Source organism: Rhinatrema bivittatum, chromosome 3, assembly GCF_901001135.1.
Source record: "Rhinatrema bivittatum chromosome 3, aRhiBiv1.1, whole genome shotgun sequence".
NCBI classification, from domain to species: Eukaryota; Metazoa; Chordata; class Amphibia; order Gymnophiona; family Rhinatrematidae; genus Rhinatrema; species Rhinatrema bivittatum.
Window position 1 is genome coordinate 70,395,235 of NC_042617.1, and position 12,190 is coordinate 70,407,424.

The following is a 12,190-nucleotide window of genomic DNA, read 5'->3' on the forward strand; positions in this document are numbered from 1 at the left end:
GGATGAATGCCCCTAATATGTGTGGCCCACACACAGATTGTGGTTTATTACAGTAAGCTGTTCATTCCAGAAAAAGAAAATTTCCTTAAATAAACAGATATAATTATTCACTGACACTGTTTCATAGGCGTGCAAGGTAATCTATGCTAGTATATGCCTATCAAAAATAAAATTATTTAAAAGAAAAGTAAGTAGTTTGGTAAACATGATTGCATCTTAAAATAATTATAAGCTTTATAAGCTTTCAAGATAAATAAGGTCCTTTACTCAAGGGCAAGACTGAAGGAAGAGTCGTTACCAAACCCAAAAACTTTCAAACTTTTTATTTAGACATATTGGGGTACATTTTAAAAAATATAATCTGTAATCAAGCCAAAAAGCTAACCCCTTTCTATATACTCAGGGTGTTTCTGTTATTCAAGCCTGTTTGTGGGAGGGGTTTTCAAGTTCATCTTTTGTGTTTACCAATAGTAGGGGGGTTTTCCCTTGGTGTTTTATATACATATATACATATATATATATAATACACACAATAGCGGTCTTCTGGGCTGGTCTGGTGGGATGCAAAGAAAGAAAATTAGCAGGTAAGACCAATTTTCCCTTCCTTCTTATCCCCCAGACCAATCCAGATGAATGGTATGTACCCAACTTTCCTAATCTGGGTGGGAGCCTAAAGACCTGCTCTCAACACACTCATTCCAAACCCAGCAGCATCCAGAAACCACACTTCCAATCTATAATGCTTGAAAAAAGTGTGTAAAGAAGACCAAGTCGCCATTCTGCAAAGCTCTTTCGGGGAAACTGACATTCTGCCCAAGACGCTGCTTGCTCTCAAGTAGAATTTGCCCTAAGACCCAAAGGAAAGTGTAGACCCTTGCAAATGTACACCAATGCTATTAACTCTTTAATCCATGCTTTCAATACTTTTTCTTCCTTATTGTGAGCACTAAACAACATGAAAAGATGGTCTGATTTTTGGATATGATTGGTAACCTTCAAATATCTCAAAAGGATCCTGCCACATCCAAAATATAAGAGAACATAAGAACATAAGAGAATGCCATACTGGGTCAGACCAAGGGTCCATCAAGCCCAGCATCCTGTTTCCAACAGTGGCCAATCCAGGCCATAAGAACCTGGCAAGTACCCAAAAACTAAGTCTAGCCCATGTTACCATTGCTAATGGCAGTGGCTATTCTCTAAGTGAACTTAATAGCAGGTAATGGACTTCTCCTCCAAGAACTTATCCAATCCTTTTTTAAACACAGCTATACTAACTGCACTAACCACATCCTCTGGCAACAAATTACAGAGTTTAATTGTGCGTTGAGTAAAAAAGAACTTTCTCCAATTAGTTTTAAATGTGCCCCATGCTAACTTCATGGAGTGCTCCCTAGTCTTTCTACTATCCGAAACAGTAAATAACCGATTCACATCTACCTGTTCTAGACCTCTCATGATTTTAAACACCTCTATCATATCCCCCCTTAGTCGTCTCTTCTCCAAGCTGAAAAGTCCTAACCTCTTTAGTCTTTCCTCATAGGGAAATTGTTCCATTCCCCTTATCATTTTGGTAGCCCTTCTCTGTACCTTCTCCATCGCAATTATATCTTTTTTGAGATGCGGCGACCAGAATTGTACACAGTATTCAAGGTGTGGTCTCACCATGGAGCGATACAGAGGCATTATGACATTTTCCGTTTTATTCACCATTCCCTTTCTAATAATTCCCAACATTCTGTTTGCTTAATTCCCAGCATTCTATTTGGAAGTTCTGTTGAGAACTTTCTGTTTGGAAGTTCTCAAGACTGCGCTGCTGAAGAAGAGGAAAGCCGCAACTTCTTAAACACTGGCAATGCCATTAATTGACTCAAATGGAAAGAAGAAACAACCTTTGATATTTATTTATTTATTTATTTAACAACTTTTAATATACCGATGTTCGTATGGCACATCACGCCGGTTTACAAGTAACTCAATGAATAGAAACCCCATCCTCCGAAAACTGTAGGAAGGGATTCCTACAGGACAAAGCCTGCAACTCTGAAATATATCTCACCGAACACACAGATGCCAAAAACATCCCTTTCAGTTTAAGATCCTTCAAAGATGCCTTTCTGATTGGTTCAAAAACAGGCCTTCCTAAGACCATCAATACTACATTAAGATTCCATGGCGGAACCACATGCTGAAGTGGGGGACACAGATGCTGTACTCCCCACAAAGATCTTGCCACATCCGAATTTGATGCTAGAGAACTGTGTACTTTCCCTCTATAACAGGACAATGCCGCCACCTGCATTTTAAGAGAGTTCAAAGACAAACCCTTTTGCAAAAAGGACAAAATTATCAGAACTGAACATGAAGTGGGAAAATCCCTGACTCAGAACCAGAACTCTGACATCTTCCAGACCTGCACATCTTCCAGACCTGCACAAATTCCAGAGAAGTCAACGCTTTCCTGGCTGCAGAAAAATTGTAATGACCTATTCCGAATATCTCTTAACTGTCTCCTTTCAAAAGCCAGACGATGAGACAAAAGCGATTCACCTGCTCCAAGAAAACTTGGACATGGACGTAGCAACCTAGTAACATGACCGAGATGTAAGGGCCTTTTTCACTATGAGATTTATTACGTATGCAAATCATGGATGTCTGAGCCACTCTGGAGCCACCATAATCACCCTTCTGTGATGCTTTTCTATGTGCCTGACCACTCATCCTATCAGGGGCCAAGGAGGAAAGATGTACAGGAGGATCCATTGAGGCCATGCATGGGATACAATATCCAGACCCTCCAACCCAGACTATCTTTGACGACTGAAGAACCTTGGAGCCTTGGCATTCCATGTTGTTGCCATCATATTCATCTGGGGAACCCTCTCACATGGTCCTGATGGTAGAGAACACTTCCTCCGCTAACCCTCACTCTTTGGAATCTAACGTATGCCTGCTCAGAAAATCTGCTTGAACATTCTTCACTCCAGCCACATGCGTCACTGACAATGCTCTTAGATGTTGTTTTGCTCAATAGAATAATATCCCCACTTCCAAGGACACCACTGGACTCTTGGTTCCTCCCTGCCTGTTTATATATGTCACTGTCACATTGTCTGACAACACTTTCACAGCCTTATCCTTGACTAACAGCTGAAAGAACACTAAGACCATCCTGATCACTCTCATCTCTGACTGACTGATGGACCAGGAGGATTCATCTCCCATCCATGGGTCTGTGCTGATTCTGACAAATGACCCCTTGCTCAGGTGGTCTTCTTGCAGCCACCATAGGAGCTGGATCCCTACCTCCGCCGGTAACTGGAGGCGGACGGTGTAATCCTGGGACATCGGGTTCCATCGTGACAATAGGGAACGTTGTAGTAGTCGCATGTGGGCCCTTGCCCATGGTACGACTTCTAGGGTTGATGTCATGAGTCCAAGGATTTGGAGGTAGTCCCATACCGTGGGGCGAGCACCGTTCAACAGTTTTCTCAACTGGTCCATCAATTTCCTTCTTCTTGTAGGGGGAAGAATGACCTTGTCCTGTTGGGTGTCGAACCGGACTCCCAGGTATTCCAGAAATTGGGAAGGTTGCAGACAGCTCTTGGTTGCGTTGACGACCCATCCGAGGTTCTCCAGGAGGTTCTTGACTCTGGAGATTTTGCCCTGATCAGCCAATCGTCCAGATATGGGTGAACGAGGATTCCTTCTTTCCTCAGTGTGGCGCCACTACGACCATGATTTTGGTGAACATTTGAGGGGCTGTAGCTAGTCCGAAGGGTAGCGCTCGGAACTGGTAGTGATGGTCCAGGATTGTGAAGCGTAGGAAGCGCTGATGATCGTGATGGACCGGGATGTACAGATAGGCTTCTGACAGGTCCAGGGAGGTCAGAAATTCTCCCAGCTGTACCGTCCTTATGACCGAGCGTAGGGTTTCCATGCTGAAGTGTTGTACCCTGAAGTAGCGGTTGACCGACTTGAGGTCCAGGATGGGCCGGTACGTTCCCTCTTTCTTGGGGACGATAAAATAGACGGAATAGTGTCCAGTATTTCATTGGTGAGTGGGCACTGGTGTTATAGCCTTTAAGGCGAGCAATTTGGTTAGTGTGGTTTCCACTGCCGTCCTCTTGGAGGGCGAATGGCAGGGAGATTTCACAAATTTGTCTGGAGAGATGTTGTGGACGTCCAGAAAGTATCCCTCTCGAATGATGGTTAGGACCCACTTGTCTGACGTTATCTCGACCCATCTTTGGTAGAATCAGCAAGCCTGCCCCCTATGGCTTCTTCCTGTGGATGGGTCTGTTGATTCTCATTGTGGGGTGTGGCTGGGGCCTGGACCTGAGCCAGCTCCCCTCTTGTTGTGTTTGTTCCGAAAGGACTGACCCTCTGCCTGCGGGGCGAGGTGCTTGGTATGTGTTCTTGTACGGTCTGAAATGCTGTGATCCTCTGCCCCTGGATGTTCGGGGAGAGGGGCGTTGGCTTCTCTTGATCTTGTCCTCCAGTAGCTGAGGTACTGGAGATTCACCCCATTTGTTGGCTAACTTCTCCAGTTCACTTCCGAACAGAAGGGTTCCTTTAAACAGCATTCTCGTGAGTTTTGTTTTCGAAATTGCATCAGCTGACCAGCTTCGGAGCCAGCGTTGCCTTCTGGCTGCTACAATGGAAGAGATGCCCCTGGCTGAAGTGCGCACCAGGTCGGAAGTCGCATCCGTGAGGAAGGATATTGCTGGTTCTAATGTTTCGATGGGCATGGTTGAATTCCTGACCTGTGACAAGCATGAGCGTGTCACCACAGCACAGCAGGTAGCGATCGGCAGTGACATAGCTGCTGCCTCAAATGACTGTTTAAGGATGGACTCCTGACGTCTGTCTTAGGCATCCTTGAGTGCCGTTCCCTCCTTCGACTGGAATGGTGGTGCGCTTTGTGACCGCGCAGACCATGGTGTCCACTTTGGGAAACACCAGGAGATGTTTGGCTGAGGGTTCCTGTGGATATAGGGCTTCTAGGGCCCATCCTCCCTTGAAACTGGCCTCCGGAGCATTCCATTCCAGGTTGATCAGCTGTTGTAAGGCTTGCAGCAATGGGAAATGGCGTGAGGCCTGACGGAGCCCGATCAGAAGAGGGTTCGTCTTTGGCTCTGCTGAGGCGCTTGTGTCTGGGATAGCCAGCTCCCTCAGGCTCCTGGACACGAGGTCTGGTAGTTCGTCTTTGGAGAAGAAAAGCATCATGGTTCGGTATGGTTCTGTTACTGGAGGGATTTTCCCTTCCTCCAGGGAGTCCATGTCCCCTAAGGTTAGGCTTTTGTCCGGGGGAGGCATGTCTCTGGGAGGCAGGGAAGGGCCTGAGAGGTTTGGGTCCTCTACTGGAGGCTGTGGCATCGGTGGCGCCGATTGCGCCTGGACGAAGGTTTGCAGACCTTTAAAGAACTCCACCCAGGAAAAGGTTCCTGGGTCTATATTGAACCCAGCGGCGTTCCCCGAGGGCCCCGTCTGGAGGGCCGAGCTGGGGATAGAGAGGTCCGGGGTACTCTCAGTGGATTCGGATTCCTGTACTGGCTGGGGGGGGGGGGGGGGGGGTCGGGACCTTGTCCTGGTTCTCCCAGAGCCGTCTCGCACTGTAGGCACAGGGCAGTAGCCTCTTCATGCTGTGCAGCTCTTATGTGGCAGGCTGGGCAGATGGCTTGCGCTTTGGCTTTCTTGGCTGGTGGTGCCATGGTTTGTGCACGTAGGGGCGTTCAAACCCGGTCTGTGCATTTTTATGCGCGTGCCGGGAGGCTTAGATATGCGCTCCGGGTGCGCCGAGGGTGTGCGTGTAACCTGTGAAGATATGCGTGCAAGTCGGTATGTGCCCTTATGGGGATGTGCATGTTGCTGTGCACGAAGCCGAACTTGTGCGCCCGGCGCTGTTGAGCGTGGCGCTATGCGCCCGGCACCCTCGTGTGCCTCGCTGCGTGCATGGCCCCTATGCGCGCGCTGCTGTGCGCACAAGAACGTTATGCGCATGACTTGCCGCTGTGCGCATGGCTCAGTTAGGCGGACAGTACGGCAATCAAGGGGGAAAATGGCACCGGCTACCACGCGAGTAAGATGGCACCCCCCCCCCCCCCCCCGGAGGGTCTCCACATGGGAGAACCCTCGAGCCGGATCGGGGTCTAGCCCGGACGGGGCTGCTCAACCCGATGGTACAGACGCCAACAGGCAATCTGTGCGGCTATCCGAGTCATGGAGACCGGAGACAAAGTTTTCTACCTTACCTTGTCTCCGTGCGTCCCGGTCTCGTGCCGGGTGGTCTCCGGCTGCGAGGGGAGAAGGAAAATACCTTCACCGTCGCGCTCGGTCTTGCACCCGCTGCCTCTCAGCCGCTCCCTCCTGGGGGCTAAGTCCACGCCAGGAACCGGCTGCCGGACCGAGGCTTACCTCTGAGGGATCTCGGACACGACTGGGGGAGGGACCCTTAGGTATCACCGCAGGAGAGCAGAGCTCGTCTTGTAGAGGTAAGATTTTGGAATTTTCGTTCTTCTTTGGGTTTGGATTTTCTAATGCTGTGCAAGCGTGTGTAGAGTCCCAAATTGCTATGGAGATGGAGAAATACTGAAGAGCAGAGCTTCCTGCAGGGGTATATGTAGTGCTGACATCAGACTGAAATCTGACTCTGTCTCCAACTGCTATCAGGAGCACACTATACCCATTGGTCCTGAGTCCATCTGCTACACGCTAAGAAATAAAACCTTTCAGGTATCTGAAGGTCTGTATCATATCTCCCCTGTACCTCCTCTCTTCCAAGGTATACATATTTGATTCTTCAATCTCTCCACATAAGTCTTCTGATTCTGACCCCACACCATTTTGGAAGTCTTCTCTGGACTGCCTCTATCCTGTCTCTATCCTTTTTGAGATATGGGCTTCAGACCTGAACACAGTACTCCAGTGAGGCCTCACCAAGGGCCTGTACAAGGGCATTGTCACCTCCTTTTTCCTGCTGGTTATTCCTCTTGCTGTATATCATAGCATTTCTGTGGCTTTGACTATTGCCTTGTCACATTGCTTCGCTGCCTTCAGATTGCCAGATACTATCACCCCAAGATTCCTCTCGTGGTCTGTGCACATAAGTCTGTCACCCCCATTACATACAGATCTTTTCGATTACCGCATCCCAGACGCATGACACTGTCCTTCTTGGCATTGAATCCCAGCTGCCAAATCTGTGACCACTCTTCAAGCTTTCTTAAATCACTTTTCATTCTCTCTACTCCTTCAGGTATGTCTACTCTTTACAGATCTTAGTATCATCCGCAAATATACAAACTTTACCTTCTATCCCTTCTGCAATGTCGCTCACAAAGATATTGAACAGAGCTGGTCCCAAAACAGATCCTTGTGGCACGCCACTTAACACTGTTTTCTCTTCAGAGTATGTTCCATTTAACATTACCTGCTTTCTTCTATCAGAGAGACAGCAGATAATAGTAGCTTTCCTTCATAATGGAGCTGTTTTAGCCCTTTTATCATTTTTTGTTGCCTTCTCTGTACTTTTTCTGGTTCCACTATGTGGTTTTTGGGATGGGGCAACCAGAACTGCATGCAATATGCGGTCACACTGTGGCATTTCATTGCCATTCCTTTAAAAACAGTTTTTAACATTATATTTGCTTTTTTTCATTGCTGCTGCACACTGAGTGCAGAATTTCAATGTATTGTACATTAATACTTGTTTTCCTTGGTGCTGATTTCTGATATAGAACCCAGCACCTGCAGTTGGGATTATTTTTCCCAATGTGCATCACCTTACACTTGTCCACATTAAATTTCATCAGCCATTAGATGCCCAGTCTCCTAGTTTTGCAAGATCCTTCTGCATTTCCTCACAATCTGCTGCTGTACCAACTATGAATAATTTTATGTCATCTGCAAACTATCAACTCATTCATTACTCTCTTTTCCAGATCATTTATGAATATGTTAAATTGCACAGTTCCCATACAGGTTCTTGGTTATTCCACTATTGAACTTTCTCCATTTGTAAAACTACCATCTTTTAACCAGCTACCAACCCAAAATAAAACACTGCTTCCTATCCCATGACTTTTTAATTTCCCGAGGAATCTCTCATGAGGAACTCTGTCATATGCCTATCAAAAATCCAAGTAGACTGTATTAACTGGCTCACATTTATCCACATTTATTTACACTTTCAAAAAAAAAAATCAAATAGATTGGAAAAGCAAGACTTCCCTTTGCTATTTACCATGTTGACTCAGGCCCATTAAGCAATGTCTATCTATGTGGCCAGTAATTTTATTTTTAAGAACAGCTTCTACTATTTTGCCCAGCACAGATGTCAACCTCAGAGGACTATAGTTTCCTGGATCATTCCGGAGCCCTTTTTAAAAATCCATGTTTCACTGGCCATGCTCCAATCTTCAGGAACTGTGGCCGTCCACACTCTAGATAAGAGTACAGAGAAGGGTGTATGGGGTGTGTTTCAAGCCAAGGAGATAGACTATTGGCTCTAATCAGCATGTACAGACTTGTTTCTTTAGGAAAGTGCTAAATTTGAAAGGTTCATATCTTCAATCAAATGGATCATTTTCCCAACCCTCCTTTATCAATACCATGCTTAACAACTGGGACAGAATAAATTATGGAAGCATTAGATACATTTATATACCTAAACAGATTGAATTTTAAGTTTCAGGTTTCATTTTCTAGTATTGAAAAGGAGGATAAGATTTTTATATACATACCTGCAAAAGTTTTTTATATAGTCTTGGTTAAATCTGATGAAGCCAGCACACTGTTGAAAAGTTTTTGGACCCAGTCCTTTGACACTCTTTAGCTGATCTCTGTTTATAAATGGCCCACTTTTCTCTCGCCAGTCGATAATATTCTTTGCTCTAGTTGAATTCAGCCCAGCAATATGTCTTAAGAATGAAAGAGATTTTATTGTTAATTTAGAGAAGTACTCAACATATACTGAACACAGTAGTACATAAAAATAAATGGCTGAAACTTGTGTGCAGCAACACCTTGCCAAGTCTTTATAATCAAACATATTTATTTAAATTAATCAAAATATGCAATCCACAGTACTAGAACTAGAGGAATTCAAGCCTTTGTGATACTCATTTTTACTGAGATATCTGAAAGATAAAAGCAATTAAAGGTGCATAATCTACAAAATATTCTCATTCCTAAGAAAATTCACACAAGTCCTCAAAAGTGTCAAGGAGGAGATTTTCTAGCTTGCATTTCTTCATTAGCTTATCTTTCTTAAAAAATATTTCCTCTTTTCAAGATCACTAATAAAAAAAAAAAAAAAAAAAAGAGGATGGAGTTTTCCTAAAGTCAAATAAACATATGCAAACAGAAATAATGAGAAACAAAGAGTAACTGCAGAGGAACAAGCAGGTAAACATTTGCTTGCTTTCTCAGTTAAAGTAATATATTTGCAATAAACAATGGTTGCTTACCTGATGTTTTCTAAGCAGCAGTTCACCAGTCACACATATGGGTGACATCATCCTGTTGCATGGACATAAACACAAATGCTAGGGTTTTTCTGGAGATCTCTCTGAGCCTATGAAATACTTCTTATGCTCCTGCAACATGTCTCAGTTCTGTAACTAAGCTAATGTGTTCAACTCCAGAAGGGAAGGCATGAGAGTATGTATGACGGGTGAACTGCTATCGTCAGAGAAAGCAGAGGTGCTTACCTGTAACAGGTGTTCTCTGAGGATGGCCGGATGCCAGTCCTCACACGAGTGACATCATCCAATGGAGCCTAACATGAAAAACTTATGTCAAAATTTCTAGAACTTTGACTGAGCCTATCTGAGCATACTCCAGCATGCAATATACCATGCGTCCACATGGGGTCCCCTCAGTCTTAATACATAAACCAGGAAGAAAATAATAAAGAATAAAACTCATGAAGTGGAGAATCAACTCCATGGGAAAGCAAGGCGAGTCTCATGAGGACTGACATACTGCTATCCTCACAGAACAACTGATACAGGTAAGCAACTTTGCTTTCTCTGAAGACAAATAGGATGGCAGTCCTTACATATGGGTGAATCCCTTGCTACAGGCACCCCCTCTCCCCCCCCAAAAAAAAGGGGCCAACAAAACAGGTGCCAATGGGCACAACAGCAATGTTTTGTTGGCAACATCCTGAACAGAGAGAACGGGCCCCTAGGCGGGAACCGAGTTAGGTTTTAACATTAAGCAATTTCCAAATGACAGATTGGCCAAACCTGCTGTCACGTTGGCCATCCCTGTCCAAACAGTAATGAAATGTAAATGAGTGGATGGAACTCCAAGTCATAGCTCTGTATATCTCCTCCATGGGGACTGCTCACAAATGGGCCAACAATGCTACCATGACTCGAACAGAGCAAGCCTTCACATGACCCTCAAAATGCAATCTGGCCTGGGCATAACAGAATATGCAGTCTGCTAGCCAATTGGAAAGCATCTGTTTGGCAACAGCAATTCCCAGCCTGTTTAATCAAAAGAAATAAAAAGCTAGATGGACTATGTGCTTCTGTCCACTCCAGATAGAAGGCTAAGGCTCTCTTGCAATTCAAACTGTGCAGAGCTTGCTCACCTTGGTGCAAATGGGGCCTGGGAAATAATTTATTTATATTTATTTATAAATTTTTCTATACAGATATTAGTGGTGACATCATATCGGTTTACAGCAGAACGGCAGGTGGAAATTACAATAAACAGGTATGGGGGGGGGGTGGGAATATTAAATAGGAACAGAGAAATTAGCAAAGAAATGGAACCAGTAACCATCAACTACTTGTATAACAATATGACAGAGCTATGTACAAGGATTCAGCTAAAGGCTGGCATGGTGGGAAAGGGGAAGGGCAGAGGGAGGGTTATCGGCAGGATGATGGACTGTTTAAGATAGAAGTCCAATACCACCTTAGGCAGGATCAGGGTGCATTTGAAAGACCACTCTATCATGAAAAACGTAGTATAAGAAGGATATGTCACGCTGATCCTGCATGCTAAACCGACCACTACCAAAACATGACCTTCCAGGTCAGGTACTTCAAGGTCACAGGAGGGCAGCGGCTTAAAAGGAGTTTTCACCAACTGAACCAAAACCATACTGAGGTCTTAGGACACAGCAGGAGGCCTTAGGGGAGGATACAACAGAAGCAGCCCTCACATGAAACATACAACTATAGGATGCACAGAGATGGGCTTACCCACTATGCCATGGTGATATGTGCCAACTGCACTCAAATGAACTCTAACAGAGTTAATCTGGAGACCAGCTTCAGTGAAGTATACAAGCTAGTCAAGCAGTATTTGTGGTGAGCAGAAGAAAGGGTCTAGGGCCTTTTGCTCACAACTCACGGAAAACCTCCTCCACTTTAGTCCATAGGACTTTCTGGTAGAAAGATTCCAAGAAGCCATGAGGACATGAGACACATCATCCAAGAGACTGAGGGGCTACAAGATCAACTTCTCAACATCCAAGCTGTTAGTGACAGTGCTTGAAGGTTGGGATGTCACAACCAGCCCCGTGTTCCTGGGTGATAAGATCTGGGGAAGTCCCCAGTCTGATTGGCTTTGGAGAACTCCCAAAGGAGTGGAAACCGAACTGCCTCAGCTAGTGGGGGAGGTTATAAGAATCATAGTTCCCTTGTTTTCTCTGAGCTTCAACAAAATCTTCACCACCAGTGGAACAGAAGGATATGCATACATGAGGTCCTGGCCCCAATGAAGGGCAAAGGCATCTGAGGCTAGCTTGCCATGTGTCCTCTACATGGAGCAAAATTGAGGAACCTTCCTGTTTCAAGGAGCCGTGAACAGATCCACCTCTGGGCTTCCCCAGAGACAGAAAATCTGATTCGCTACCCCTTGGCCCACTATTCCATTCTCCGTACCAGCCAGATTCATCACTCTGAACCCTATCCTGTGAGAGGGGGCCCGGGACCAAGTCTGGATCACCTCTTAACACGGGAGGTAAGCGCCCGTACCTCCCTACTTGTTGATGTAATACATTGCCATTTGGTTATCTGTCTGGATCAACACATTTTTGTTGCATAGCTGATCTCTGAAAACCCACAATGCGTAACTGACTGCCCAGAGCTCCAGGAAGTTGATTTGACAGAGATGTTCCTGGGCGGACCATGGCCCCTAGGTACTAAGTCCATTTACATGGGCT

The 12,190-nt window shown here is 45.3% G+C and overlaps 1 protein-coding gene across 3 annotated transcripts in view; it reads right to left on the reverse strand.

Moving 5' to 3' along the window:
* SRBD1 (S1 RNA binding domain 1) overlaps positions 1-12,190 on the reverse strand; it is a 593,419-nt gene that overhangs the window by 56,240 nt on the left and 524,989 nt on the right. For all 3 annotated transcript variants that reach the window (XM_029593347.1, XM_029593346.1, XM_029593348.1), the window contains one exon: positions 8,745-8,921. In XM_029593347.1, coding sequence (XP_029449207.1) covers positions 8,745-8,921 — 177 coding nt within the window. The remainder of the gene's footprint in view (positions 1-8,744; positions 8,922-12,190) is intronic.